Source organism: Rhizopus delemar, genomic scaffold (assembly GCF_000149305.1).
Source record: "Rhizopus delemar RA 99-880 supercont3.3 genomic scaffold, whole genome shotgun sequence".
Lineage (NCBI taxonomy): Eukaryota > Fungi > Mucoromycota > Mucoromycetes > Mucorales > Rhizopodaceae > Rhizopus > Rhizopus delemar.
In genome coordinates, this window is record NW_027137829.1 from 1,696,875 (window position 1) to 1,721,144 (window position 24,270).

At 37.6% G+C, this 24,270-nt stretch overlaps 12 protein-coding genes across 12 annotated transcripts; 1 reads left to right on the forward strand and 11 right to left on the reverse strand.

Annotated features, from left to right (window-relative positions):
- Positions 1 to 373: 373 nt before the first annotated feature.
- On the reverse strand, positions 374 to 2,203 carry RO3G_04839 (uncharacterized protein; the record flags this gene model as incomplete). The annotated part of the gene is made up of 8 exons (XM_067659429.1): positions 374 to 432; positions 493 to 687; positions 813 to 1,044; positions 1,106 to 1,172; positions 1,227 to 1,754; positions 1,812 to 1,869; positions 1,934 to 2,064; positions 2,118 to 2,203. 8 exons carry the CDS (start codon positions 2,201 to 2,203, stop codon positions 374 to 376), a joined length of 1,356 nt encoding a protein of 451 aa, XP_067515530.1.
- Positions 2,204 to 2,642: 439 nt separating this feature from the next.
- RO3G_04840 (uncharacterized protein) lies at positions 2,643 to 3,297 on the reverse strand (the record flags this gene model as incomplete). The annotated part of the gene is made up of 3 exons (XM_067659430.1): positions 2,643 to 2,680; positions 2,727 to 3,083; positions 3,261 to 3,297. 3 exons carry the CDS (start codon positions 3,295 to 3,297, stop codon positions 2,643 to 2,645), a joined length of 432 nt encoding a protein of 143 aa, XP_067515531.1.
- Positions 3,298 to 3,632: 335 nt separating this feature from the next.
- On the reverse strand, positions 3,633 to 5,288 carry RO3G_04841 (uncharacterized protein; the record flags this gene model as incomplete). Its single annotated transcript, XM_067659431.1, has 4 exons — positions 3,633 to 4,472; positions 4,598 to 4,841; positions 4,913 to 5,012; positions 5,084 to 5,288. The coding sequence occupies 4 exons, from the start codon at positions 5,286 to 5,288 to the stop codon at positions 3,633 to 3,635; spliced, it is 1,389 nt and encodes a 462-aa protein (XP_067515532.1).
- A 763-nt stretch (positions 5,289 to 6,051) lies between these two features.
- RO3G_04842 (tubulin alpha-3 chain) lies at positions 6,052 to 7,454 on the reverse strand (the record flags this gene model as incomplete). Its single annotated transcript, XM_067659432.1, has 2 exons — positions 6,052 to 7,139; positions 7,193 to 7,454. 2 exons carry the CDS (start codon positions 7,452 to 7,454, stop codon positions 6,052 to 6,054), a joined length of 1,350 nt encoding a protein of 449 aa, XP_067515533.1.
- Positions 7,455 to 8,189: 735 nt separating this feature from the next.
- Positions 8,190 to 8,838, reverse strand: RO3G_04843 (uncharacterized protein; the record flags this gene model as incomplete). Its single annotated transcript, XM_067659433.1, has 2 exons — positions 8,190 to 8,218; positions 8,367 to 8,838. The coding sequence occupies 2 exons, from the start codon at positions 8,836 to 8,838 to the stop codon at positions 8,190 to 8,192; spliced, it is 501 nt and encodes a 166-aa protein (XP_067515534.1).
- Positions 8,839 to 10,815: 1,977 nt separating this feature from the next.
- On the reverse strand, positions 10,816 to 11,824 carry RO3G_04844 (uncharacterized protein; the record flags this gene model as incomplete). Its single annotated transcript, XM_067659434.1, has 5 exons — positions 10,816 to 11,154; positions 11,205 to 11,292; positions 11,346 to 11,482; positions 11,534 to 11,719; positions 11,771 to 11,824. The coding sequence occupies 5 exons, from the start codon at positions 11,822 to 11,824 to the stop codon at positions 10,816 to 10,818; spliced, it is 804 nt and encodes a 267-aa protein (XP_067515535.1).
- A 380-nt stretch (positions 11,825 to 12,204) lies between these two features.
- On the reverse strand, positions 12,205 to 13,567 carry RO3G_04845 (uncharacterized protein; the record flags this gene model as incomplete). The annotated part of the gene is made up of 7 exons (XM_067659435.1): positions 12,205 to 12,212; positions 12,401 to 12,709; positions 12,770 to 12,819; positions 12,874 to 13,105; positions 13,168 to 13,288; positions 13,340 to 13,435; positions 13,505 to 13,567. 7 exons carry the CDS (start codon positions 13,565 to 13,567, stop codon positions 12,205 to 12,207), a joined length of 879 nt encoding a protein of 292 aa, XP_067515536.1.
- An 876-nt stretch (positions 13,568 to 14,443) lies between these two features.
- Positions 14,444 to 15,694, reverse strand: RO3G_04846 (uncharacterized protein; the record flags this gene model as incomplete). The annotated part of the gene is made up of 6 exons (XM_067659436.1): positions 14,444 to 14,858; positions 14,918 to 15,059; positions 15,114 to 15,190; positions 15,244 to 15,319; positions 15,377 to 15,537; positions 15,591 to 15,694. 6 exons carry the CDS (start codon positions 15,692 to 15,694, stop codon positions 14,444 to 14,446), a joined length of 975 nt encoding a protein of 324 aa, XP_067515537.1.
- Positions 15,695 to 15,996: 302 nt separating this feature from the next.
- On the forward strand, positions 15,997 to 17,103 carry RO3G_04847 (uncharacterized protein; the record flags this gene model as incomplete). Its single annotated transcript, XM_067659437.1, has 1 exon — positions 15,997 to 17,103. The coding sequence occupies one exon, from the start codon at positions 15,997 to 15,999 to the stop codon at positions 17,101 to 17,103; it is 1,107 nt and encodes a 368-aa protein (XP_067515538.1).
- Positions 17,104 to 17,429: 326 nt separating this feature from the next.
- RO3G_04848 (uncharacterized protein) lies at positions 17,430 to 19,505 on the reverse strand (the record flags this gene model as incomplete). The annotated part of the gene is made up of 4 exons (XM_067659438.1): positions 17,430 to 17,703; positions 17,780 to 18,896; positions 19,072 to 19,212; positions 19,265 to 19,505. The coding sequence occupies 4 exons, from the start codon at positions 19,503 to 19,505 to the stop codon at positions 17,430 to 17,432; spliced, it is 1,773 nt and encodes a 590-aa protein (XP_067515539.1).
- Positions 19,506 to 20,236: 731 nt separating this feature from the next.
- On the reverse strand, positions 20,237 to 22,406 carry RO3G_04849 (uncharacterized protein; the record flags this gene model as incomplete). Its single annotated transcript, XM_067659439.1, has 5 exons — positions 20,237 to 20,451; positions 20,570 to 20,624; positions 20,681 to 20,917; positions 21,073 to 21,423; positions 21,498 to 22,406. The coding sequence occupies 5 exons, from the start codon at positions 22,404 to 22,406 to the stop codon at positions 20,237 to 20,239; spliced, it is 1,767 nt and encodes a 588-aa protein (XP_067515540.1).
- A 768-nt stretch (positions 22,407 to 23,174) lies between these two features.
- On the reverse strand, positions 23,175 to 24,148 carry RO3G_04850 (uncharacterized protein; the record flags this gene model as incomplete). The annotated part of the gene is made up of 2 exons (XM_067659440.1): positions 23,175 to 23,830; positions 23,887 to 24,148. The coding sequence occupies 2 exons, from the start codon at positions 24,146 to 24,148 to the stop codon at positions 23,175 to 23,177; spliced, it is 918 nt and encodes a 305-aa protein (XP_067515541.1).
- Positions 24,149 to 24,270: the final 122 nt, after the last annotated feature.

Below are 24,270 nucleotides of genomic sequence, written 5' to 3' on the forward strand. Positions count from 1 at the left end.
TGGAATTCTCTGCTGGCGGCGTTGGTGTATCCCTATTAAGACTCATTGTTTGGAATCAATTATGTTTTTTTTATGCACAGCGATGGAGAAGGAAAAAAAAGGGGGAGAAAAAAAAAAGGATATTTACAATAGAATAAAAGTGTGACTTAGAAAAAGGGCCAATCAATCCGATCTGCCTCTTTGCATAAATACAAACCCCAATAAACCATCATGGGTTGCCTATAAATGTAATACGCTTGAATATTTTGGTCTGCTTTGAACAGTATGTATGATAATTAATTCTCATGCATTTGTATTTAAACCGAAAAGTTTATAATCTTCATAAATACAATAACAATAAAAGTTAGAGTAAAAGCAAATATAGGAAATTCTTTTATTCGGAAGGTATGATGCCAGGTATAAGGTATTGCTGTATGCACGCCATAACGCCCACTGCAGTACACATCAATAAAGAGTGAAGCACAGTTCGTCTTAAAATAACACCTTCTTTACCCTCCAAACCAATAGTAGAAACACCTGTAATTAAGTTTTGGGGCGAGATCATTTTGGACGTGATAGCACCGCTTGAGTTGGTAGCAGCCATGAGCACAGCTGATAATCCAATTTCTCTTGCGGTGACCACTTGAAGGTTACCAAACAAGGAATTAGCTGATGTATCACTTCCTGATAAAAAGCAGGCAACCCAGCCTAACCAAGCAGATAAAAAAGGGAATGCTCGGCCTACCGAAGAAAGCTGATATCCAATAGTATAGACAATACCTTTTAAAAGAGAAATTATAAGCCATAAAGGTTTCTTTTTTTTTTGCCCTTACCAGAATAGTTGAAAAGATAAGCAAAAGCCATAATAAAACTGACTGTAATAGTTGGTTTATAAAGTTGCAAAGCAGTATCTTTTAGTGCAGCTAAAAGTTCATGTGGATGAACTCCATGAAGCCATATAATGATAGAATAAATAATGCATGATACGAAAATAGCTGTTCCTGTGGCTAATGGCTGAAATACCCAAACAGCATCATACTTTCTGCTATACAATGTCAGCCATACCTGTCATTAATAAATTAATGTCATATTATTAAGCAACCGTCATGGGGTCTTTTCTGTGTACCTCTTGGTGAAGATGAGGCCAGTTTACATGAACTGCGCCTATCGTGGAAACTTTTACAAAGGTCCATCTAATGGATATAATGTAAGCTACCTTAATTTTTTTTATTGTGCTATGGACATACATGATAACTACGACAATAATGATAATCCAAGGACACCAAGCTAAAGCAGCTTCCTTAAAACTCAGGGTGTCTTTCTTTTCAGAAATCATAGACTCCACATCTGTTTTTTTCCCGTTTGCAAAATGAAAATTCATATTTGCTTCATACTCAACTCTATACGGAGGCTTCCAATATTGAACGAAAAGGATAATGCACAGCAATGAGACTAATCCAGCCATCAGGTCAGGTAATTCGGGTCCTACAAGATTCGCAAATATGGCTTGCGTAATTGCAAATGAAAAACCGGCAACGAGTGCTGGTGGCCAGCATTCGATCAGACCTGCTCTTGGGCCAGCATAGAATAAGAGGGCATAGGCCGGTAAAAAGAGGCTGAGGAAAGGTAACTGTCTGCCCATCATGGAAGATAATGAAAGAACTGGAAGGCCGGTGAGCGAGGCAAGAGTTGTAACGGGTGTTCCAAGAGCACCAAAGGCTACAGGCGTGGTATTGAATATGAGTGTATAAACAAGTGCATCAGAAGGCTCAAATCTATCAAACCAAATTTTATGTCAGTTTTGCTCTCTTTTCATTGTGTTATTTCTCTACCCTAATGATACCAATATAGAGGAACAAATGGCACCAGGCACACCAAACCCAGCTACACCTTCAGAAAGAAAAGAAGGAATATATTAGTAGGCACAATTCACTGGTTTATTTTCCTTTCCTACCTTCTAATAAAGCACCAAAAGCAAAGCCGATGATGAGTAAAAGCACTCTTTTATCAGGCGGCGTATGAATCAACATCCACCTTCGAAACAGATCAAATATTTTAGATCTGACTGAAATATTGTAGACTAGCCTAATGAGAAGAAAGTAAGCAACACTTGTTGTCTATATCTTTTGTTGGCTTACATGGCATTAAATACAAGCCACATGATTGGCCAATTTGCATAAACAATACCATTACCAACAGCTTCAAATGCTTGTTGAGCAGGCATGTGCCAGCCAAAGATAGATATGATGATACTAAATTAACATAAACATTTATGAATGCCATTAAAGTTTTTTATACCATAAAACTAGACCAGCAAATGAAGCATAATAAGCTGGAACACGGAAAACTCCTAATAAAACAAGAACAAGTACTAAAGGGATGATTCCCACAAAAAAAGATGCAATTAAACTATTCCCGATAGGTGTTAAAGGTTGTATGAATATGCCTTCCTTAAGTATTAAATCGGGAGCCGATACATTAAATGCCATATGAAATAACAAAGAAAAAAATTAAAAGGAAAGGAGATAAATTTTAGTGTTAAATATGCAAAGAATCTATACGTTAGATAAAAGAAAAAAAAGGGGGAGAGGAGAGAAAGCAGAGAAGGTGTGTTTATTAATAATTTTATTTTTTACATTGCCATATTTACAATAGTGCTTTATTTATTTATAATATTCAGGGATAATCTTCCTAAAAACACCTACAAAAATGGAATAAATGATATGCGAGCGAATCATCATGTTTACCTTCCAATATAAAGCCTGTCAATCCCCAAATTTCTTTTTCTCCTTCCAAGGAGTTCGGTGCTTTAAATACAGTATACTTGATCTGACTATCACGAAATTGCTTTACTTGTCTATTTTTTGGATCCACCAAATAATCAACAGGTAATGTAAACACGCTTGACACTTCTTCTGGATTAAACCTTGTCAAATCAATGTAATCATTCTTTACAAATCCAACATAAGGATGTACTCGTAATGAACCTGTTTTATTGGGTAAAGCCGAGTAACGTCCAAGGATTTCAATTGCTTGAGGTGGAAGGCCTATTTCTTCTTCTGTTTCTCTTAGCGCCGTATGCTCTAGTGATTCATCCGTTGGATCTAGAAGGATATACTGTTTTTATTGTCTATTTGAAAAATAGTTTATTTTATACCTTGTTTTCCACCTGGAAAGCTGTATTGAATTTTTAGTTCTTTTAAAAATGAAGACTGGCAACAAGTCTGTTTTTTTTTTTACCTAATCTCACCACGATGTGTCCTCATGTTCATATTCCTTACTGTAAATAATACGCTTGGTTTGTCCTGAACTATACATAAAGGCATAAGAACAGCGGCTTCCTTTACATTAGGTTGGTATTTAAACTTGAATCTTGGACAATTAGATAGTCGTTTACTAAACAAAGAGAGTGTTGCTGTGTCAAAGGCAAGTGATGCTGTCCGAGAAAGCATGAAGAAAACAAAAAAAAGAATAAAAATGGCGGAGAAATGACGATTAGTCGAGATCAATTCAAACGAATGAAGACTACATCTCTTTTTTTTGTATGTACAGGGTTATTTATTAAAAGTGATACTTTCAAGTTAAGCCCGAAAATTAGAATATATAAGCGAGTTGAGCTATTTTTTAACATTCACAAACAGATTCTCAACAAACTATAATTTCTCACAGCCTTCATTTAACAATTTGCCCTTTGTAACAATTTCTTTAGTGTCACCAGCATACTTTTTATGACTGTTTCCTATCTTACTTGTAATCATCTTGGGTTTTGCATCCTTACCATTATATACCCTGATGTCTTCACCTCCCAACTTATGCTTGATATTATCCAAAGAACCGATCTTTGACGTGGCCTTTGCGACGATTTTTTCCCTCAGCGCATAGACACCCTCATCAAACACTTTCTTTGTACCTCCGCCAGGCTTATGCTTTATGTTATCAAGTGAGCCGACCTTGGATGTCGCTTTGGAAACAACCTTTTCTTTCAAAACATGAACTCCTTCATCAAACACTTTTGTCTCACCGCCACCTGGCTTGTGTTTGATGTTGTCTAAAGAGCCTACTTTTGACGTAGCCTTTGAAACAATCTTTTCTTTCAATGTATGAATACCTTCATCAAATACCTTTGTAGTGCCTCCTCCTGGTTTATGCTTTATGTTATCCAGCGAGCCAACTTTAGATGTCGCTTTCGACGTGATCTTTTCTTTCAAGACATGTATCCCTTCATCAAACACCTTTGCCTCACCACCACCTGGTTTATGCTTGATGTTGTCTAGGGAGCCAACCTTGGAGGATGCTTTGGCAGCAATCTTTTCCTTTAGTACATGGACGCCTTCGTCAAATACTTTTGCTTTGCCTCCACCTGGCTTATGCTTTATGTTATCGAGCGAGCCAACTTTTGACGTAGCCTTTGAAACAATCTTTTCTTTCAATGTATGAATACCTTCATCAAATACCCTTGTTGTGCCTCCGCCTGGTTTATGTTTGATATTTGTCTAGAGATCCAATTTTGGATGTTGCCTTTGAACTGATTTTTTCCTTCAATACATGGACGCCTTCATCAAACACCTTTGCCTCACCACCCCCTGGGTTTATGTTTAATATTGTCGAGTGAGCCAACCTTTGAAGTTGCTTTCAAGGTAATCTTTTCCTTTAGCGCATAGACACCTTCATCAAACACCTTTGTTTCACCACCACCCGGCTTGTGCTTGATGTTATCAAGCGAGCCAACTTTAGGTGCTGCTTTTGAAACAACTTTTTCTTTCAAGACATGGACACCTTCATCAAATATCTTTGTGTTCCCACCACCTGGCGTGTGCTTGATGTTGTCTAAAGAACCTACTTTGGACTTCACATGACTTGAGCTTTATTTAAGTATGATTGGTTGTCGCATTTTTTACGTAAGATATGTCCAGTATACTTTTTCATCTCTTACCTGTAATCCGTCAGATTTGAAGGTGGAGAAACCAGACTTGCTCTTTTAGACGCATAAGTTAATTTTGTGGATGGTTCTTTTGTAGGCAGAGGTGGTAATTCTATACGATTTTCATCGATTCAAGTTAAAAAAAATACAGTGGAATGTTTCTTTCCCCTCAAAATCATAAACCTTCATTATTGTAGGTTGGCATTGGATAATTTGGTAGTTTTGACCAAGAGCTTCTACTTGTTCTTGAGCTCTTGCTTGTTTTAGAACTTTTGCTAGTCCTGGAGCTTTTGCTTGTTTTAGAGCTTTTATTTGTTTTAGAACTTTGGCTGCTTGTGATCGAAAGCGCTTCGGTTTCTTTGGTGATCGAATTGGGTTCGGCGAGCATAGATAAGAAAAATACAAATGGTTGAAAGAAAAAGAAAAAAAGAAAAAAAAAGATTTCGGCTGCTTATGAAGTAGTACGAATAAAAACGATTGAATTATCGTACAACCATTAGCAGATCGTTTAAAAGAACAATAAGATGTGCTATTTAATCTTGTAATACACATCATGACCTCACATAAGGACTGTATGATTTTCCCTGCAGAAAAGCGTTCTATCCATCATTGTTCCTCTATGATCAAAAAAATACTTGGCTCTTCTCCGCTTATAAAGTTTCACTTGTGAGAGTCCCTTTTTTTTTTTTTTTTTTTTTTTCAGGCCTAGAAATTCCGCTTTCACTTGCCTTTTCAGTTAAAGATTCCAGATAATGAAGTTATGTGAACCATATTAATCGCAATTAATTTTTCACTGCAAATGTCAATTGTAAAAATCAGCATTTCTCAATCAATTAAATTATAGGCATATCTAAGTAGAGCTCTCATTCCTTTTGATTTAAGCCAAGCCAGTGTACAAACGGAGTTATCATGGAGAAAATAAATTTGTGTAAAATTGCAAAAATAAAGGAGCATAAATTGAAATCTCACACAGTAAAATAATCAAAGCTAATGCAAAGCATGCTTTTCAATCAAATAAAAAGCGCAACGCAAACATAAAACCGCCGAAAGTAGGCTCGTTCGAAGAGACATGACACGCTATTTTTTTTAGTATTAAATTGAACAAAACATAAAGTTTTTATTAACAAGTATCATATTTAATAATGAACTTTTTAGTATTCTTCAGCGTCTTCGATTTCAGAATCACCCAAAGAATCAGAACCAACTTCTTCATAATCCTTTTCAAGAGCAGCCAAATCTTCACGAGCTTCAGAGAATTCACCTTCTTCCATACCTTCACCGACATACCAGTGGACGAAAGCACGCTTGGCGTACATCAAATCGAACTTGTGATCAAGACGAGCCCAGGCTTCGGCAATAGCAGTGGTGTTGGACAACATACAGAGAGCACGTTGGACTTGAGCCAAGTCACCACCAGGAACAGCAGCAGGCTTACGACAGTTAATACCAACCTTGAAACCGGTAGGACACCAATCAACGAATTGAATGGTACGCTTGGTCTTGATGTTGGCGATGGCAGCGTTCGTGTCCTTAGGAACAACGTCACCACGGTACAAAAGACAACAAGACATGTACTTGCCGTGACGAGGATCACACTTGACCATTTGGTTGTTGGGTTCAAAACAGGCGTTGGTGATCTCTTGAACAGACAATTGTTCGTGGAAAGCCTTGGCGGCAGAGATGATGGGGGCGTAAGTGACCAAGGGGAAGTGAATACGAGGATAGGGAACCAAGTTAGTTTGGAATTCGTTCAAGTCAACGTTCAAGGAACCATCAAAACGAAGAGAAGCAGTGATGGAAGAAACAACTTGGGCAATCAAACGGTTCAAGTTGAGGTAAGAAGGACGTTCAATGTCCAAGTTACGACGACAGATATCGTAAATGGCTTCGTTATCAACCATGAAAGAAACATCAGAGTGTTCCAAAGTGGTATGGGTGGTCAAGATGGAGTTGTAGGGTTCAACAACGGAGGTAGAGACCTGAGGTGCGGGGTAAACAGAGAACTCAAGCTTGGACTTCTTACCATAGTCAACAGAAAGACGCTCCATAAGAAGAGCACCAAAACCGGAACCGGTACCACCACCAAAGGAGTGGAAGACTAAGAAACCTTGAAGACCAGTACAGTTATCGGCTAACTTACGAATACGGTCCAAGACGGAGTCAACGAGCTCCTTACCAACGGTGTAGTGACCACGAGCGTAGTTGTTGGCAGCATCTTCCTTACCAGTGATCAATTGTTCTGATGAAAAGAGATTAGATGAGAAGATTAGAAGGAATAATTACAAAACTTACCAGGATGGAACAATTGACGGTAGGCACCAGTACGAACTTCGTCAACAACAGTAGGTTCTAAATCGACCATAACAGTACGAGGAACGTGCTTACCAGAGCTAGTTTCACTGAAGAAGGTGTCAAAGGAGTTGTCATCAGCTTTGAGTTCCTTGGGAATATGACCATCAGGTTGAATACCATGTTCAAGACAATAAAGTTCCCAACAGGCATTACCAATTTGAACACCAGCTTGACCGACGTGAATAGAAATAACTTCTCTCATTTTTTAATAATAGGGGGGTTTAAGTGTTGTTTTATTCAAAGAGTTAAGGGAGAATAACCAACAAAGAGTAAAGATAAATAAAAAAAAAGTTTTACAGGTTTATATATTTGCTTAAATTTGATCACCGCACGAATCATATAAAACGTAATATACATTTGTCATACATACATACATAGGGAGAGGTTTTTTCCTTACTTATAAACAGAAGCAACTCGTGTGTTTTCCTGCGCCAATTGCTGCAACTCCGATTTTAACAGGAGTAAAGGACCATCGAGTTGATGGAATGTAATAACTGAGGCTTGTCTGTCCTCTGTAAAATCTCGACACTGCACCCACTGATGCTGCCCATTGTCCATATAGAAAGATATTTGCTGCGGTAACACACCAAACTCTAGACGAGGCCGAATCTGATCAGGAATCAACGTGATACTTTGTACAGCATCCTGGTGGAATTCCATTTTAAACCTAGAAGCACCATCTTGGATACACCAAATAAACATAGAGCGCTGTTTATCAAAAACACAAGTGAGGTCTTTGGGATCGAATTTCATTCTTTTCCAACTACCGATTTGAAGTGCTTCTACTGAAAGTGTCTGTTGATCATCTACAGGAGTGGATGTATCATCATCTAATGAAAAACAATAAAAGACAAAGCAATTAATACATAATTTTTTAAAATTGAAAGCGTTTTATTATTCAACTTACAAAAGGGGACAATATCTGTCCAAGGGCTATTCATTTGTTGCTGAAACGATAAGAAGGGGCTATCGTTCATCAATAAATTATTATTTAACATGGTTTCATTTGTCAATTGAATATCTACAGAAGAAGCCCTAGGAAAGGAAGGCTTCTGATAAGGAGTATAGGGTCCTACAGTATGTGCTCTGAAGCGATTTTTTCTTTCTAGCTCACCATGACCAGCAGTGGAAGCGACAGCGTGAGGGGGAGGAGGAGGGGGGGGAGGAGGAATAGAGGCTGATTTGAAGGGCATCAAGTGCTTTTGCTTTTGTTGATTGTAATAGTAATAATAATAATAATAGTATAAGTCAGGATTTGACTTTACAGGGTCTTCGACTGCCATTGGGTTTTGTTGAAAGAGAGCGGCTTGACATGCTGCAGCTGCTGCGTTAGCCGCATCATATTGCATACGTAGCGTTTCGCTATGTAGCATAGAGGATCTTTTGGCGATATTTTTCACTTTGGCGCGACGATTTTGAAACCAGATCTGTATGGACCGTTCAGACATTCCTAGTTCTCTTGATAGCTGCTCTCGAATACGGCTATTTGGACTTTGATTGATAGTAAAGGTCTTTTCAAGAACCGATAGCTGTTCTGGTGTTGCACGCGTACGTTTACGTGGTGGTGTAGTTGGTTCTTTAGACATATAGTTTGAAGCTGTTTGGCTTTGAGAATACTCCATTTGTAAAATGAGAATTATAAAAAAAAAACAAGAGGGAAAGAAGACAGAAAAGAAAGAAAAGATCTACAAATTTTTATATACAATTGACAGGTTACCAAAACTTTTTATTTCCGAAAAAAAAAAAAAAGGGCCCCGTTTAGAATTTACGCGTGTGCAATATATTACGTTTATGTTCTGGCCAAGTTCTTGCCTGAAGATCAAGTTTCATAACTAAATTAAAAAAGAAAGGAAATAGAAAAACAAAACAAAAAAAGAAAAGCTTTTAGAAAAGGAACGAAAAAGATGGAATAATGTTTTATAAAGTTTTAATTGTTTTTTTTTATGTCAATGTTTGTATATACTTTTCATATATAAATTAGCGCTGTGATATGATCCCTTATTTTGTGCGTGTGTGTGTGTGTTGACTTTGACCTGGGTTTATTTGTAAATGACCCTTTTTTTGTGTGAATAAAAAAAAGTTACACACGTTTGTCATGTTCTGTGCACACACGTGGTTTAGTGGATGAACAACGGTTGTCTTTTAAGGAACAAGTGGCCTGACATTGGGCTCCACCTCTCAGAGCTTGAACAATGAATAAAAAAGGGAGAAGGTTTGAAAAAAACGTGAACTTTGTGATATTTAATTTAATTAAATTTTAATATTTAATTCAATTTTAATTTCCAATATTTTCTCGTGTCACTGGGAACATATTAAGCAGAATAATCAGGATAGATTGTATACAGTCTAAAATGTATTAAACATGGCTGGTGCGGTCTATGGTTGTGTTTACATTATCTGTCTTGAATAGAATCCAACAAAAAGTACAAAAGGTTTTTTTTATAAAATACATTACTTTCTTTGCTTAAACGTGTTTTCTTTTTGTCTTTTGGTCGATTTGTCTCGTTCAATTGAATCCCCCTAATTGAAACTGGCATTATTCATTTTTCATCACCTTTCAAATTTTATAACCAAAAGCAACTATCTCCCAGTCAATTGGTTTTTTTTTTTGATTTTGCTTTATTAGGTTCAGTTACGTGCTTTTAATTTATTTATTGTAAACATTTGTGTCACTATTTGGTGCTGTTCACAAGGAGTGTACTAGAGATCTGTCGCGTGTCATTTTATCATAACAAACAACTTACATAATCGAAATGGAGCGGAGACATATAACTTTGTAAAGACGCGTGTTACCTGACAGTGAATAAATTGAACACTACATGTACTTGTAACAAAAGACCTTTAAAACAAATTCCAGCAAAAACACTACTTTTTATTAAAGCCGATTGTACAGAACAAGAAAATATGAAACGACAAAAGAAGTAAAAATAATTGAATGGGTTCAATTCTTTTGCGATCTTCAATGGTTGGTTTTCATCGTTTCTCTTTGCTAGTTTTATATATGCAGCTCTGTGTGAGTTCATTCATCAAAGCTTAATATCATTTGTTTGTTAAACTTTTACTTTCAGAATATTTTCCCTTTTTTAGACTATAGTGTGTTACTTATGCTTCAATTCTATACATTTCAACTGAAACTTTGCTTATAATACAAGATGTCTTTCCAAGTTCAATATTAAAATTTAACAAATCAATTAATCCGTGCAAAACTATATTAAAAAAGCTTGGCAAAATCTTTGATTGAAATTATACAGCTATTTCATTTTTACTAGAAGATTTTGTTGTAATCATAAAGAAGCGTATAGTTTATAAAAAAAATAAAATGTGCTTTCTTGAGGATTCCTTATCTGATTCATAATCTAAGCATGTATTGACTTATTCAAATTTCAAATCGATAGTTAGCATTGTAACCATAGTAACACACTTGTAACATGTATTAGCTGTCTAGTAAGTATGATAGACAGATATTTGTAGTAAGCTTTGAAGGATCTAGAATTAGCTAGAGGATAGAGGAATAAACAAGAGGATAAAATCGTAATGTTACACAGACGATCGCCGCTTTTTATTTATTTTATGCAAAACATGTCATCAATTTGGCTCAATTCAATTTCTGTATCTCCTCCTAATGTTTCACCATTTATATTATTGTCTTTCATTATGTTATCATCTATAGTTTCATCTTCTTGTATGGGTTCACCATCAAAGTCATCATCGATAGGTTCACCATCAACATCATCATTTTCGATAGGTTCACCATCTATGTTTTCTTCTTCTTCTTCTTCTTCTACAGATTGATGGGTTGTATTGCCATCTTTCTTTAAAAATATACTTTTCAATTGGTCTGTATAATATTTTGGAAATATCATCCAATTCTCCCAAACACTAATTACAGAAGAGATATATTTCTATCACAAAAAGTTAAGTCTTTCTTCTCAAATGGTGCTAATCTAGTTACCCTCATTTGCTCAGCTTTTAATCGTGCATTAATGGATCGGTAGATTGAATTAAAATGATCAAATAAGAGTGGTAACTGCGTTTCGAATCTATAAAGAGAGTTATTTTCTTTATTTTCTATCCTTTTCTTTTTCTGTCTTACTCTTTACGGTATTTCCATGCATTAGATACATGTACACTACTGTTATGTAAAATATCGGATACTAAATACAATCTGGCTAACTTGGCTGACAATGGAGAGTCGGGTACAAGTATGGATTTACACAGAATATTCACAATCTATATACAGTCTAAGCCTAAAACAGTAACCCTCTCATTTGTTATTATTACCTCCGTAGCTGCGTCCGAATGGTCAATAGCAAACGCCATGGCACGGGCAATAGTGCCTCGTTGAAATGTTACTTCACGTAGCAAAATAGCCAATCTTTGTTTAGCTATCTTGCCCAGGGTTCCTTTTGCCACGTTTTCATTTTCTGCTAATTCGTCTTCAGTGTCAAATGCTGGATCCTCGGAATACTTGTAAAGCGGTTATTTTCTTTGTTTCAAACTCGAAAAAAAAAAATATACCTCATCTATAAAAGGTAGTTCAGGAGGAATCCACCAGGCACCACCTTCAAACATTTGAAATGGTTCATCATTCCACCTTGATTTTGTATCACCTTGCAGCATTGAATACAATCTCCATCGATAATAAACGTGTTCTGGCGACTTTTTTTTTTTTTTGTTCAAAGGTCAGATTACATTCTCTTTTAGTTTAGCCACTTGTCATAAAAAAAGCATGTTTACCGTATTATCAAACAAGAATTTAAATAATGTATTATTTTGTTCCCTGCTCATAATGATTTCCTATATTATCCAGGTGAGTAAAAGAAAATAATTCATCCAAGTGTAATTCTACTTCAAACATCGGCCCATGCTCAATCACACGCTCGACTACGCGGTGTATAATGCGAAGCACTTGTATATCTGTTGGCTTCACAACATTAACTACCGCTCTCGGTCTAGAATTCTACATAAACTAAATTAAACCCCATTTTTTATTTTTTCTCTAATATTCTTACCACTCCAGGTGCGCCTGGATCAATTTGTGCATTGAATGGAAGGCCTGTCTTGGTGGCTGTTGAGGCTTGCTCCAATACTAAGGGAAAGGAAAAACAATATTAGTTGTTTTTCTTCATGATTTGATTGTCAACTTACCAAAGACAGGTTCAGCAGGCAAAGCAACTGCTTTGCCCCATCCCACACGTAACTTGAATCCTTCGAGTTCGATTCCATTTAAACCTTTGATAGCCTCTGCTGCATCTTCCCGGTTCATGAAACATACAAACCCATTATTCCTTCCTTTCTCCTTTTCTTCTAGTGTGCGTGGCCACATAATCTTGACAGAAGCAATCGGTCCAAATTTACCAAACTCATGGCATAAGCCCATTTCTGTTACTGTTGGATGAATATTACCCACATAAAGATTTGTTGAATGTGAATCGCCATCACCCAAAACAGCATCGTCTGTTCAATAATTTAGAACTCACAATCATAATATCAAAGAGGTAAATTGCAAAGTTATACCGGTCGAAATTGTATGTTCTGATTTGTTAATACTGCGTACTTGCTGTTCCCTATTGGAATAAGTCAGCAACGTTTTCCAAATGACAAGGTAAAGGACGATTTACTTTTTGATTTCCTCTAAAAAGGTGTCCAAATTTCGCTTTTGGGCTTTGGATTTTTTCAGTTTTGCAAGTTCGTCTTCTTCTGAATCGTCATCGTCATCTTGTGTAAATGGTTTCATACTCTCACCAGCCTTTACGAATGGCATTGCTTTAAATGTTGATTTCGTTGCTGCTGCTGCTGTTGTTGTTGTTGTTGCTGTTGCTGTTGCTTTTGGTGTCGATTGGCTTGTTACATCTATTCAAGATGAAAGTATGCTAAGTTTTAAGTTTCTCTCTATCATATTTTAATTATGTTACTTGTCGCAGGATTCAAAGTGCCTGCTTTTACAAAAGAACTTGTGCCTAATTTGTATGAAGTAGGTTCTTGAAAAGAAGCAACAAATTCTGCATAAACTTTTGCAGCTTCCAAAGATTCTTGCTAAATTAAAAAGACATAAGTAAACGAATTTATATTTAAGGTTAATCTTACCTGTTTCTTCAAATCGGTCTCTTCTTTGTGTCTCTCATAAGCTGATTTCTTTTGTCTACCAACAGTGTAGGCTTGTAATTTGGAAGCAGCAATGGCCTAATGAAAAGAATGCAAATTTGAGCATTTATACAAGTCATGAAAGAATAACTCCTAAAGATAATATACTTTAAGTCGAGATTCTTCCTCTGGTGATTCAGATCGTTCTTCTCTTTTTCTCTTTTCGCTCATGCAGAAAAAAAATAAAAAACAAAAAAAAGTGAGAGCTAAGCTTTTTTGAAAGTCAGGTTTTGACAACTGCATTTTCATCTGGTTTAAAATGATTTATAGTTCAATAACAATAAGGATATAAAAGCTGCTTGGCTCTATAGAAGTTGTGATAATATAGAGAATGAAGTCATAAATGTAGACTTTTAAGCTAAGTTTTTTATTCTTTAAGCAACGTCTTATAAAAAAAAAGGAGGAAAGAAACTAGTGAAAATAGAAATGTAGAATATAAAAAATTCTAGTCGGGTTGTTTCTTTGAATGTCTTGATAGGAACTAGTCTACTTGACCTGATACTCGTCCATTATTTCAATGGGGTTTGACTTGATGTAACATTCTTTATACAGGTTGCTTATATAACATGCTGAATGGTGCATACCATCATATCTTGCAGTTTAAAGACACATGCCTGGAATTTTTATGATTTCTGTCAAGTAGTGATCGATAATTGGGAATATAGTGCCCATTAACTTTATTGTATCCTTTCGTACTACTGAAACAATTATACATAAGCATGTTTCTGAAAGCAACAAGCTAAATTCTCACTTTAATCGCTTTTTCCTTATAGCATTAGGAGATATATTTCCAGCATTACTTGGATCCATATACCTTGATAATCCATCTTTTTTAAATAGACGATTTACTATTATTGCACTGAGCATGTGTGGTATAAACTGTTGCTTTACTTTTTTCTTTTTTTTTTTTCTTAAAAGTAAATTTTATATAGTTCTTAATATATAGGATATCATGATAAAGGTATGTAACGGTCGCCATTGAACGTGTTAGACTCATCATATGCATTGTTGTAGAAAAAAAAAGATAAAATAAAGTTTTTATTAGATTTAATCAAGATCCACTTTGGATCCACCATTGCCTATTTGTGGTGCTCCACTACCACCACCACCAAACAAGTTGGCCATCATTTCTTGAAGCATATTACTTTGCTTTCTTGGCTTGGGAATATTAAAGTAAACAAGTCCAATGTCATCCATGAGTTCAATAAAGTTAGATTCAGATCCATACAAGCCTTGGTATTTAGATTTCAATTCCTTAAAGAGATCTGAGGCGTCCCTTTGGATCGTTAATAAAAGTAATTGAGTGAAATTGATCCAGGAATCACCATAAACATCAATATCGGAAGGTTCATCAGCAGGTGCGCGACGTACTTTCAATTGAGCTGCCGTAGGTTGATTTCCTGCCTTGATAAAGTTTGTATAGGCCAGGTTGGCATAGTGAATATCTTTGGATGCTACATATCTGAACAAAAAAGAAATGATAAATATCGGCTTCTTTGCATCATTCCTGTTTTATCTTACTGAAGCACGACTCTTGCGAGATAAATGCCTTTGCTTGTTGATTTTTGTTCAGTGGCCCATTCATAAGCCAGTGTACCTAACAAACCAGCACTGTGCTCTGTTCCTAAAAGCAAATGCTCTTCTGCTTGACTGTACTTTTTCTCTTTTCGTATATTAATTTTTTTATTTTCTTTTCAAAAAGTCTCCTTTTACTTACCGTTATAAAGCATAGTGCCTACAAAGTCGTGTAATTCGGGATCTCCATCAGGGTAATGTTCATCATCTTTTGTCCATCTAGTTGAAGTGTAAACTTTTTACTTGTTTTTCGTGCAAATAGATATAATTACCTAATGGCATTACTAATGAATGGTTTTCGGCCTACTTCATTGACAGGAAACAAATTCAAAATTTCGACAATACGATCTTTTTATTTTGGTCGCGTTAATCTCCTTTTATGCTTTTTCTTTTATTTTTATTTACCTAATGAAGTTTCACTGACAGGTAAATTAGCAAGTTTATAAGTATCAAGCATATAATTAGCTAAATCAGATCCTGAGCCATTTTGTTTGTGTTGTAATAATAAAATGGCACCGTCATGAAGTAAGCGAATGGTGTCTTCATATTTTTGCTGCTTATTATATCTATTCTGGTATTTCAACTGGTTTGTTCTTTTTTAAAGTTCTCTGTTTATTACCTTCTAGCAACAGTTCTGTACATTTGGTGAGCCTCATAATAATTTCCACCGTTTACAGACTCTCTTAATTTCTGTAATGTTTTTTCTGTTCCTTTACTAGCCATTGAAGGAAAAAAAAAAAAAAAGAACACCTAAATTTTTTTATGTGTGCTGGGTGTTACTTTTTTTTAATATGTGAGCGTGTGGCAAGTCTTTAAGGAGGCGAACCAATAAGGAGGCAAGTGGCTAAATGAACAAAGTGTTATCTAAGCATACATCAATTTTGGATCAAACTAAAATAAGAAAATTTTCCGGATGAAGGAAAGCATTTTCTTGCACCTTTTTAACTGATTCCTTATTTCTTTTTGCTTTTGCTTTTTTTTGTTTTTTTTTTTTTTTTTTTTTTTTTTAAAAAAAAAAATTAGATATGCCCACTGTGTTTACTCGTACATTTGCTTTGCTAAGCAGTACAAAGCCGCCGATCGAAACCTGTTTGGACAAACGCATCCTTCAGGAGCCACGGCCCATTGAGGAAACCCAGCATATCTCAATTGAATTAGAAGAACCAGCAGAAAAACCAGATGTATCAATTTGGAAAGCGGCAGAACAAGGCAATAAAGAAGCGCTTCAGCATTACATTGAGAATAACAACGGCATTGATCTGACGACTCTCTTGAACACACGAGATCCAGACACGGATTGTACCTTACTCCATCTTGTCATCTCACACGCCAGATACCACAAGTCGTCCCTCTTTTCGCTCTTGAAACTCCTGCTCGAGAATGGTGCGGATGTAACCGCACGCGATGTCTACAATGTGCAAGCGATTCATATGATATCTTTGTATTGCCCCAATCAGCCTTTACCCTGCATTGACCTCTTACTCAATCACAAAGCCAACCCAAACGCACGCGACGGCGATGGCTGGACACCGCTGCATTATGCCGCCCGATTTTGTCAACCTCCGGACCCCGTCATTCACTTGCTTGTCTCTCGCGGCTCCGATGTCAATCAACGGGATGCAGGTCGAAAGACAGCCCTGTTTGGTCTGTTGGCGAATGGGGATCGTGTCGAGGCCCTCGACTGGCTCATCCACTCTGCCAAGGCCGATCTCACCTTACTTGGCGACCTGATGAACCCGATCACGCGTCAGACCCAGCCGAGCACCCTTGTCTTGCAGGCTACCAAGTACGGCCGTACCGAATGCCTTGCGCTCCTCATCCGCTCCCAATTGGCTCTCTCACAGCTCAGAAAGGTAGTGCGTCATGAGGAGATAAAGCTGGCATGTCATTTTGTCAAGGACAACCATCCCATGCAAATCCTCTTGCAAGAACTCTCAGATACCCTTGAACGTGATCCGGCCTCACTCTTACATACACCCATCCTCCACCAACACATCCAACGCCACTCTTCTGTCATGTCCGTCTTGGGCATCATGCGACGAGGCTCCAATGGCAAACTGTTTAGAAAAGTCAATCAATTTATGAAACGCACAAAACATGAAAGAGAACAACAGCAACCACAAAATAAATAAAAAAAAAAGGGTTATTTTATTACATTAAACTGTGAGCATGCAGGCAACGAGGGTTGAGTCAAGCAAACCTAATTTCCATTCTGTCCCTGTGGTGGTTTGCCATTGTAATTTATCAAGCACTTGCTTTAGTTTTTCTTCATCCATTGTCCTGTGAGTCGTTTGTTCCTGAGCCATGCATTTTAAATAGTTCAAGACCTTGGTTGGTCGGCGACCTGGATTGGAGAGAAGTTCTCGAAAGTCGCCAGGTCCATAACCCGAACCGAGAGGATAGATACTTGTGAATTGAACAATAATACAATCTAAATGAGGCTCTATACAAATAGGGGTTATTCAGTATGTCTGTATACTATTTTCCTACCTTTTCTCCAGCGCACTTGAAATCCGTTATGGGTCACACGTTCATCTGTAATCTCTTTAAATGTCACATCTCTCTGTCCGTGACAATCATCTTTCACAAGCCGTTCGCGGCATGCCAAAGAGAGCAGGGATGAACATAAAGGGTCCTTCGTGCTGAATTGTACTTGGACAGGCCGGTTTAACTTTGTTTGACAGATCAAGGGCTCGCTCATGAGTTGATTCTTTGTCCAATAATCTCGAATACTAAAAAAAAAAAAGTAAGTGTCCATGTACTATTTTGCGAAAAAAAAAAAAAAAAAAAAAAAAAAAAGTCTATTACTCTTTATATTTCAAGACGCCTATTTGATTCACCTTGTGGATCCTTTCATCTTCTGCGGGATGAATTCCCTTTATGAAAAAGATCAGTTGATCAGAATGGGTGATGAAACGTGTGAAGGGTTCCCCTGCTAATTCTATAGCAATGTAATCTTCAATACGCATTCGGTATGTCTTTGCTATCTGCTCTTTACGCTGAGCATAATTGGATCGAATGCTGTCCATGTCGACCTCGATCGTGGCTACCTTGTTCCAGGTACTTGTGCTACTCTCTGCTGGGAAAAGATCGGTGTGGGTGCGCTTTTGAGGGATCAGTTTCTCTGGCTGGATTACAGGTGATTTTGATGGTTGTGGTAAAGCATGTTGCTGATTCATCGATTGCTGCTGCTCTAGAGTGTCCTGTTGAATCACGGGTTGAGGAGAGGGACGTTGGACGGTAGGTTGTTGAAAATAGGAAGTGATTGAAGATGAGTTTGCAACGATGCTTGATGGAACTAGTTTGGATTTAGTAGTTTCCGCTGCTTTTGAAGTAGGTGAATGGTCCACTGATTTCGAGATTGTGTTGGATGTTGAAGGATACAGATGGGCAGTAGATATACCAGGCTTAGCTGTATTATTGTTAATTGAGGTATGATTAGATGGTTTTGCCGTATCGAATAGACTGCGACTGGATGATGGCTTTCGTGTAGTATTGAGCAACGAATGACCAGAGGGTGATCCTGGTTTTGAAACAATATTGAGTAGTGACTGATTGGATAGTGTTCCAGATTTGGGGGTATGATGAGAAGAAGGTAGTACTTGTTTTGTGATAGGAGTGGAAGATGAGGATAAACGCGATGATTCAGGCTGCTTTATGGAAAGTACATCATTAGATGTTTGAGATGAAGGGCTTATCTGCCAGTTCATGATGTTTTTGGCAGATATCATTTGATTCTCTTTACCAAGTCTCTTTGATGGCACTTGTGGTACACTTTCTGCAATGGGTTGATTTGAAGCCAGAGGTTGACGAAAGAAGACATCTGCTTTGGAAGGATATAGTTTATCCAGTAGAGATTCTATGAGATTGATAATTCTTTGCTTGTTGTGAAATAAAATTGTTGTCTTGTTGGGTTCAACGTTAACTAGTCAATTTAAGTATTTAATGATACGCATAAAGGTTATGGATTTCTATACCGTCAAATTCGTCAGGAGATAATTGAATATGAATATAAATGAATGGTGTTTTTTTAGCGCTCACAGCTGTTGTATATGTTTTTATTAACAAACGGTCTTTTTTTGAATAAAAATATAAAATACCTTCGCTAATTCCTAGTGATTCCCTGTATCTATTTCTGATGGTTGCTACTAATTCCTTTAGTTCAGATTTGACATAGTGAATGGGTCGTTGATTAACATAAAAGAAGATACGTTCTCCGCCTTTAAGGATAACAGAAGGATCTGGAAAAAAAAAGACTTATTAAAAGCTCTTTTTTTCAATGGCTTTCCTTACCTGAATTCTTTTTTGGTAATATAACATCTACTGTTAAAGAAGTATGTTGAGGATCCGTTTCAATGAATCGCTCCAACATATCAGACAGCTGTGATCCATAAAGAATTGTCAAGGCACTTTCAACATCTAACGTAGGAGGTTTTATCCAAACAGTGGGTTTTCCGGCTGTTTGTGGTGCGTCGTGAAACGCAAATCGAATGGAAGGATAAACAAGTGCATACTTTACCAAAAGCTCTTGCATCTTTTTCACGCTGGCTACTGCATTTTTTTGTGCAACTTGTCTTCTGACAGGTAAATGAAGAAAAGGTTGATGGATCGAGATCATTGTGCCTGAGTCTGCAAACGCATTGGTTGTTTGTTCACTGTACGAAAGAGATGAGCAGGTTCAAGTTATGCAAATTTACTTACCCAATCAAGTTACCCTCAGGACTGAGGTCATATTTTTTTGAAATTGAATCATCTTTTGTCTTTGTGGTCACTGAAACATGTTTGGATATTGAACAGATTGAATGGAGGGCTTCTCCACGAAAACCAAAGGTATAAATGCTCTCCAAGTCCTGAAAACTTTTAATTTTGGACGTGTAATGATGTTTGGCTATGAAGGCTCTATCTTTTTCTTCAATACCATGACCATTATCCTTGACCTATGCATACTCATTAACTGTGTGTCTATGTTTCATGTTTTCGCTTTATACTTGAATAAAGTGTAGGCCGTGGTCTATAAGTTTAAGTTCAATAAAAGTAGCAGAAGCGTCTAATGAGTTTCTACAAGCATGTTAGGTATATACTAAGAGTAACTGACTTTCTATATTTTACTCGACAAGTTCTTTTGCAATAGACTCAATGTCAACAATGACTTGACCAGAATGTATATTTCTAATCGTTGACTTGTCTAATAACTGTATTGACATCAAAGTAACACAAGAAAAAAAAAAGAAAAATATATTTTTTATGCAAAAAAGTGACTTTTTATTAGCTTTGTTTCTTTGCCTTATTCACGAGTTGATCGATAGGCATGACGTTGTAAATATCATTTCCTAATTGTCTCCAACTTATTTCTTGTTGTTCTTCTTTTTGACTATTTTCATCGTTAACCCATTCATTAAGTTCTTCATAATTGTAGATGTTTGCTTTATAAAACATATGAAGGAATCCACCGATAACAGGGATCAAGCTAAAGATAAAGTCTACCAAGATATTAAATAGCATGTGCATTAATAACCACAGGGGGATACCAAATGTAGTTGATAAGTAAACTATTTATTTCTTTGTTAGACTTGCCTATGGATCATAAATCATACTTACTTTGATAAAGTGAGCATATGCCTCCCATTGCACCACCAATAACTGGAATAAATCCCTAGGCGAATGGTTAAATAATGTGTTTTATAGCATGAGAGATCTTTTTCTTTTTACCAAAATTGAATCAACACCTAAAGGAATGGGTGAATGAGGTACTGCATTATCTAACCATTTAGCTAAACGCTCAATCTTTTTCAGCAACTTCTTCTTTTGTTTATCAGTCATTTGATGCTTTGGTAGCGTTTGATGGACATAAGGAAACTTTTCTTCAACCACTTTAAGCTGACGAGTGCTTTGAACACGAACAGTTTCTACCAGTTCTGGTACATGGATCTTTTCAGCAATCTTTGTCTTTACGTAATTCATATGATTTATTCAATTAAAAAAAAAAAAAGAAAAGAAAAGGATGTGTGCATTTTATAGAAAGGTTCATTAGATCTCAGCTATTCTTTTTTTCGCTTTATTTCGTCATCATTAGGTATACGTTCATCCACCTCACGTTCTACCAATCTCGCACGTCGACACCAACGACGTCTTCTGGTGAATGTCTGAAGGCCTGGCATACCGCTGGGTTGTTTCCATGCATTATTCCCATATTCCCAACCGTTTTGATCCACTTTGCCCTGTAATTCACCCGTCATATCCACCCACCAGTCACCATCAGCCCATGTCCATGTCTTGTGGATCGTGGTCTTGATCGTTTCCTTTTCACTGACGTTACGATAAGTGACCTTTGTATCTCCTTCTGGTAATTTAAAATCATCTTTATTTGTAATCGGTTTCAATTGACTGTCTGTCCAAGGTCCTCTTTCATTAGGCATCATGTTTGTAGTCCAGTGAACACCTAACCACCATCTCTGAAAAAAAAAAAAGAAAAAAAAAAAAAAGAGAATGTGAATTGATGCTATTTAAAAAGATCTCGTCAACCCACCTGATTTTCAAACACTTCAAATTGAAAGATCATTTCACTTCGATTTCCTTTACTTTCTTGCACTACTTCCTTTTTCTCCATCCACTTGACTGCCTTTGTTCTCGTACTGGCGGCACGACTAAACACAGTCCTAACACGATCCTTGAATTGCAAATCAAACCTGAGCACCGATGTCACTACGGCCACACCATAGGCCCAGAAAGCGACCAAAAGATGCTTAAAGACCACATTACGAAGCATGGCATGCACCATGACCGCAAACCAAGGAGAAGGACTGATGAGCACCAAGCTACCGACAAGAGCCAGAACGACCTGAGGTCCCCACCACCAATTGAGCACGATCCAGATGGGCGCTGCATACATCAGCACGCTCAAGATAGACAATGGATTGGTCTCGTGCAAGACCTGTGTCCCACGCTCCAGCTGTCTCGAGCATGCATCCAGAAAATGATTAATGACCACCAAATCCGCCAAAGTATCGTCCAGCGATACATAGCCCTGAGGTCGAATCTTGCGTGAAATCAACTCCTTTTCTTCACTTGCCTTCCTTGCCTCTTCCTCTTCTTCATCCACCTTCTTGCGCTGCTCTTGACGGACTCTTTCTAATTTTTCTCGGCGAGCTCGGTTCGTTCGCACCGTCAACCAGTCATGGCCGAGTTTGTAAAGGATAGCCGCAGGTGGACCGAGCGCGAGGATTTGCCAGGTCCAAAGACAGAGCGCAACCCATCCCAACACTAAAAGAACCGAAAGTCTTGGTTGTTGTGATTTCCACATGACCACTTGAACGAATTGGGCCACATGGCTTAAAAGTGGACCCAAGGAGACGAGTAGTTTTAAGACGGGTGTGGGTATCTGATCGATGGTTTGAACGGTATAAGGTGAAGAGAAACTAGGATGTTCTGTGCCCATGTAGGTTATTGACAAAAGAAAGGGATTTTTCACATGAAAAAAAACAATGACCCTCTTTAAGGAGTGTTGGACGATTATCACGTGATTTTTATCACTCTAGCCACTTTATACCCTCGTTCCATCCAAATTTACTTTGGGTGTCTTTTATTTGGATCCCGCTGGTCATCCCAGGGCTTAAACCCACCGAGAAACAGGAAATTGAAACCCATGCGGGTCAGACACAAGAGACCAATGCCAGCAGAAAAGAAATTGACCAAATTTACTAAGGGGCTTTGCCTCTACTCCCACGATGGACACACTTGTTCAATTCTGCAGTGATCAGTTCTATATTGTTCTCTACATATCCATGATGTAAGTCAATCACTTTCTTTTCACACAGAATACCAAGGATCGTGAAGGAACTGGTTCTGTTGGAGGTTACTTTTTGACCTGCGTGATTTTATACCAACCATTCATTATGCTCTACTCGAAAAGAGTACTTTTATATTCATTTCTTTTAGTGACAAGGGGACCTCTTTAAGATACGATCAGACTATATAAGCTCCATGTTCTTTCAACCATTCTTTTCCCTCTCTTTGGATTCTATCTAAAAGGCATGGAAAAAAAAGGGCCTTTCCAGTTATTTTATTTTATTTTTCAATACAGCAAATAAGTTGCTAAAAAATATATTACAGTGACATCTTGTATTTTGATTCTCGAAAAAAAGAAAATCATGAAAAGATGGGAAGGGGGGAAGGGAACGATTGTGATGAGTGTGTAGGTAGGAGTCTAAACATAGACATGTTCCTGTTTATTCTTTTTGGGTCGACGTAAGAATACTACAAACACAAGAATAAAACAAAGAAATAAGACGTTTGCCAAAAGGGCTATATTTCGGTTGCTTCCTTCGATGGTTTCAATGATTTGCTGTTGGACTTCTTCAACCGGTTGACTGAGTTGAGGTCGAGTGAATTCATCTTGAGGACGAGGCTTCCATGAGGGTGTATAAGGACGTCCTTGGGTGATATAATCCCACTTGCCAGCAGGCTGACAGGATTGATCAGCCAAGAACCTTTCTGATTTATCCTCGTAAGTCGTGTTGGATGCATGTCGGGCTTGCCACCAGGGCAACACACCACGACAGATGGAGCAATAGTCGGATCGCTTTTTATGCTCCAGGGCGTCACCCCACTGGTCAATGAAGGCTGGTTCCAATCGATCTTTGGCAGCCAGGTTTACCGCGTCACGTCGAAAGGAGAGGTATTCAAGGTAAGCTGTGTCATTCTTGTCTAAATAATCAATGTAGTCTGCTAGATCCTTTGGGTCGGGATAGGCGTCCATGTAGATGACAGATCGATTGGTAGGAAGATAGCCGCGATAACTGGATGGTCCATCTACGATGGGTACAGCAGACATCATGAAGGTATCATACAACTTTTCAGTAGCTAAAGCCATAAGAATGAATTAAAAAATTTACTTTTTTATGGGCTAAAGTGTGTACCATAATCTTCACAATTCGCATTTTCAATCGCCAAATAAAATTTGTATTCTGCCATGAGCTCTAACCGTGATTTATCATCAGGAAACTTGATGTTATTATTACAGTCACCATAGCTGTGAACATCAATGTGCTTCATCAATTCAGCCACGTATTTCTGTCTTCCACTGGTCGCCATACAGTTGCGTGCGATCCATAAAATAGGTGCACCCTTTCGCTTGGTCTCGATGAAATCCTTGGGTAAAGGGCGATTGACGACGTCCATGATGCTGGGTGAGAAATAAGTAAATAAAAAAGTGGATTTGAAATGATAAGAGGCTAAATAATCGTATTTTTTCATTTGTTCTGGATTGGCTCGAAAGGGTGCTGTCACGGGTGATTCAAGTG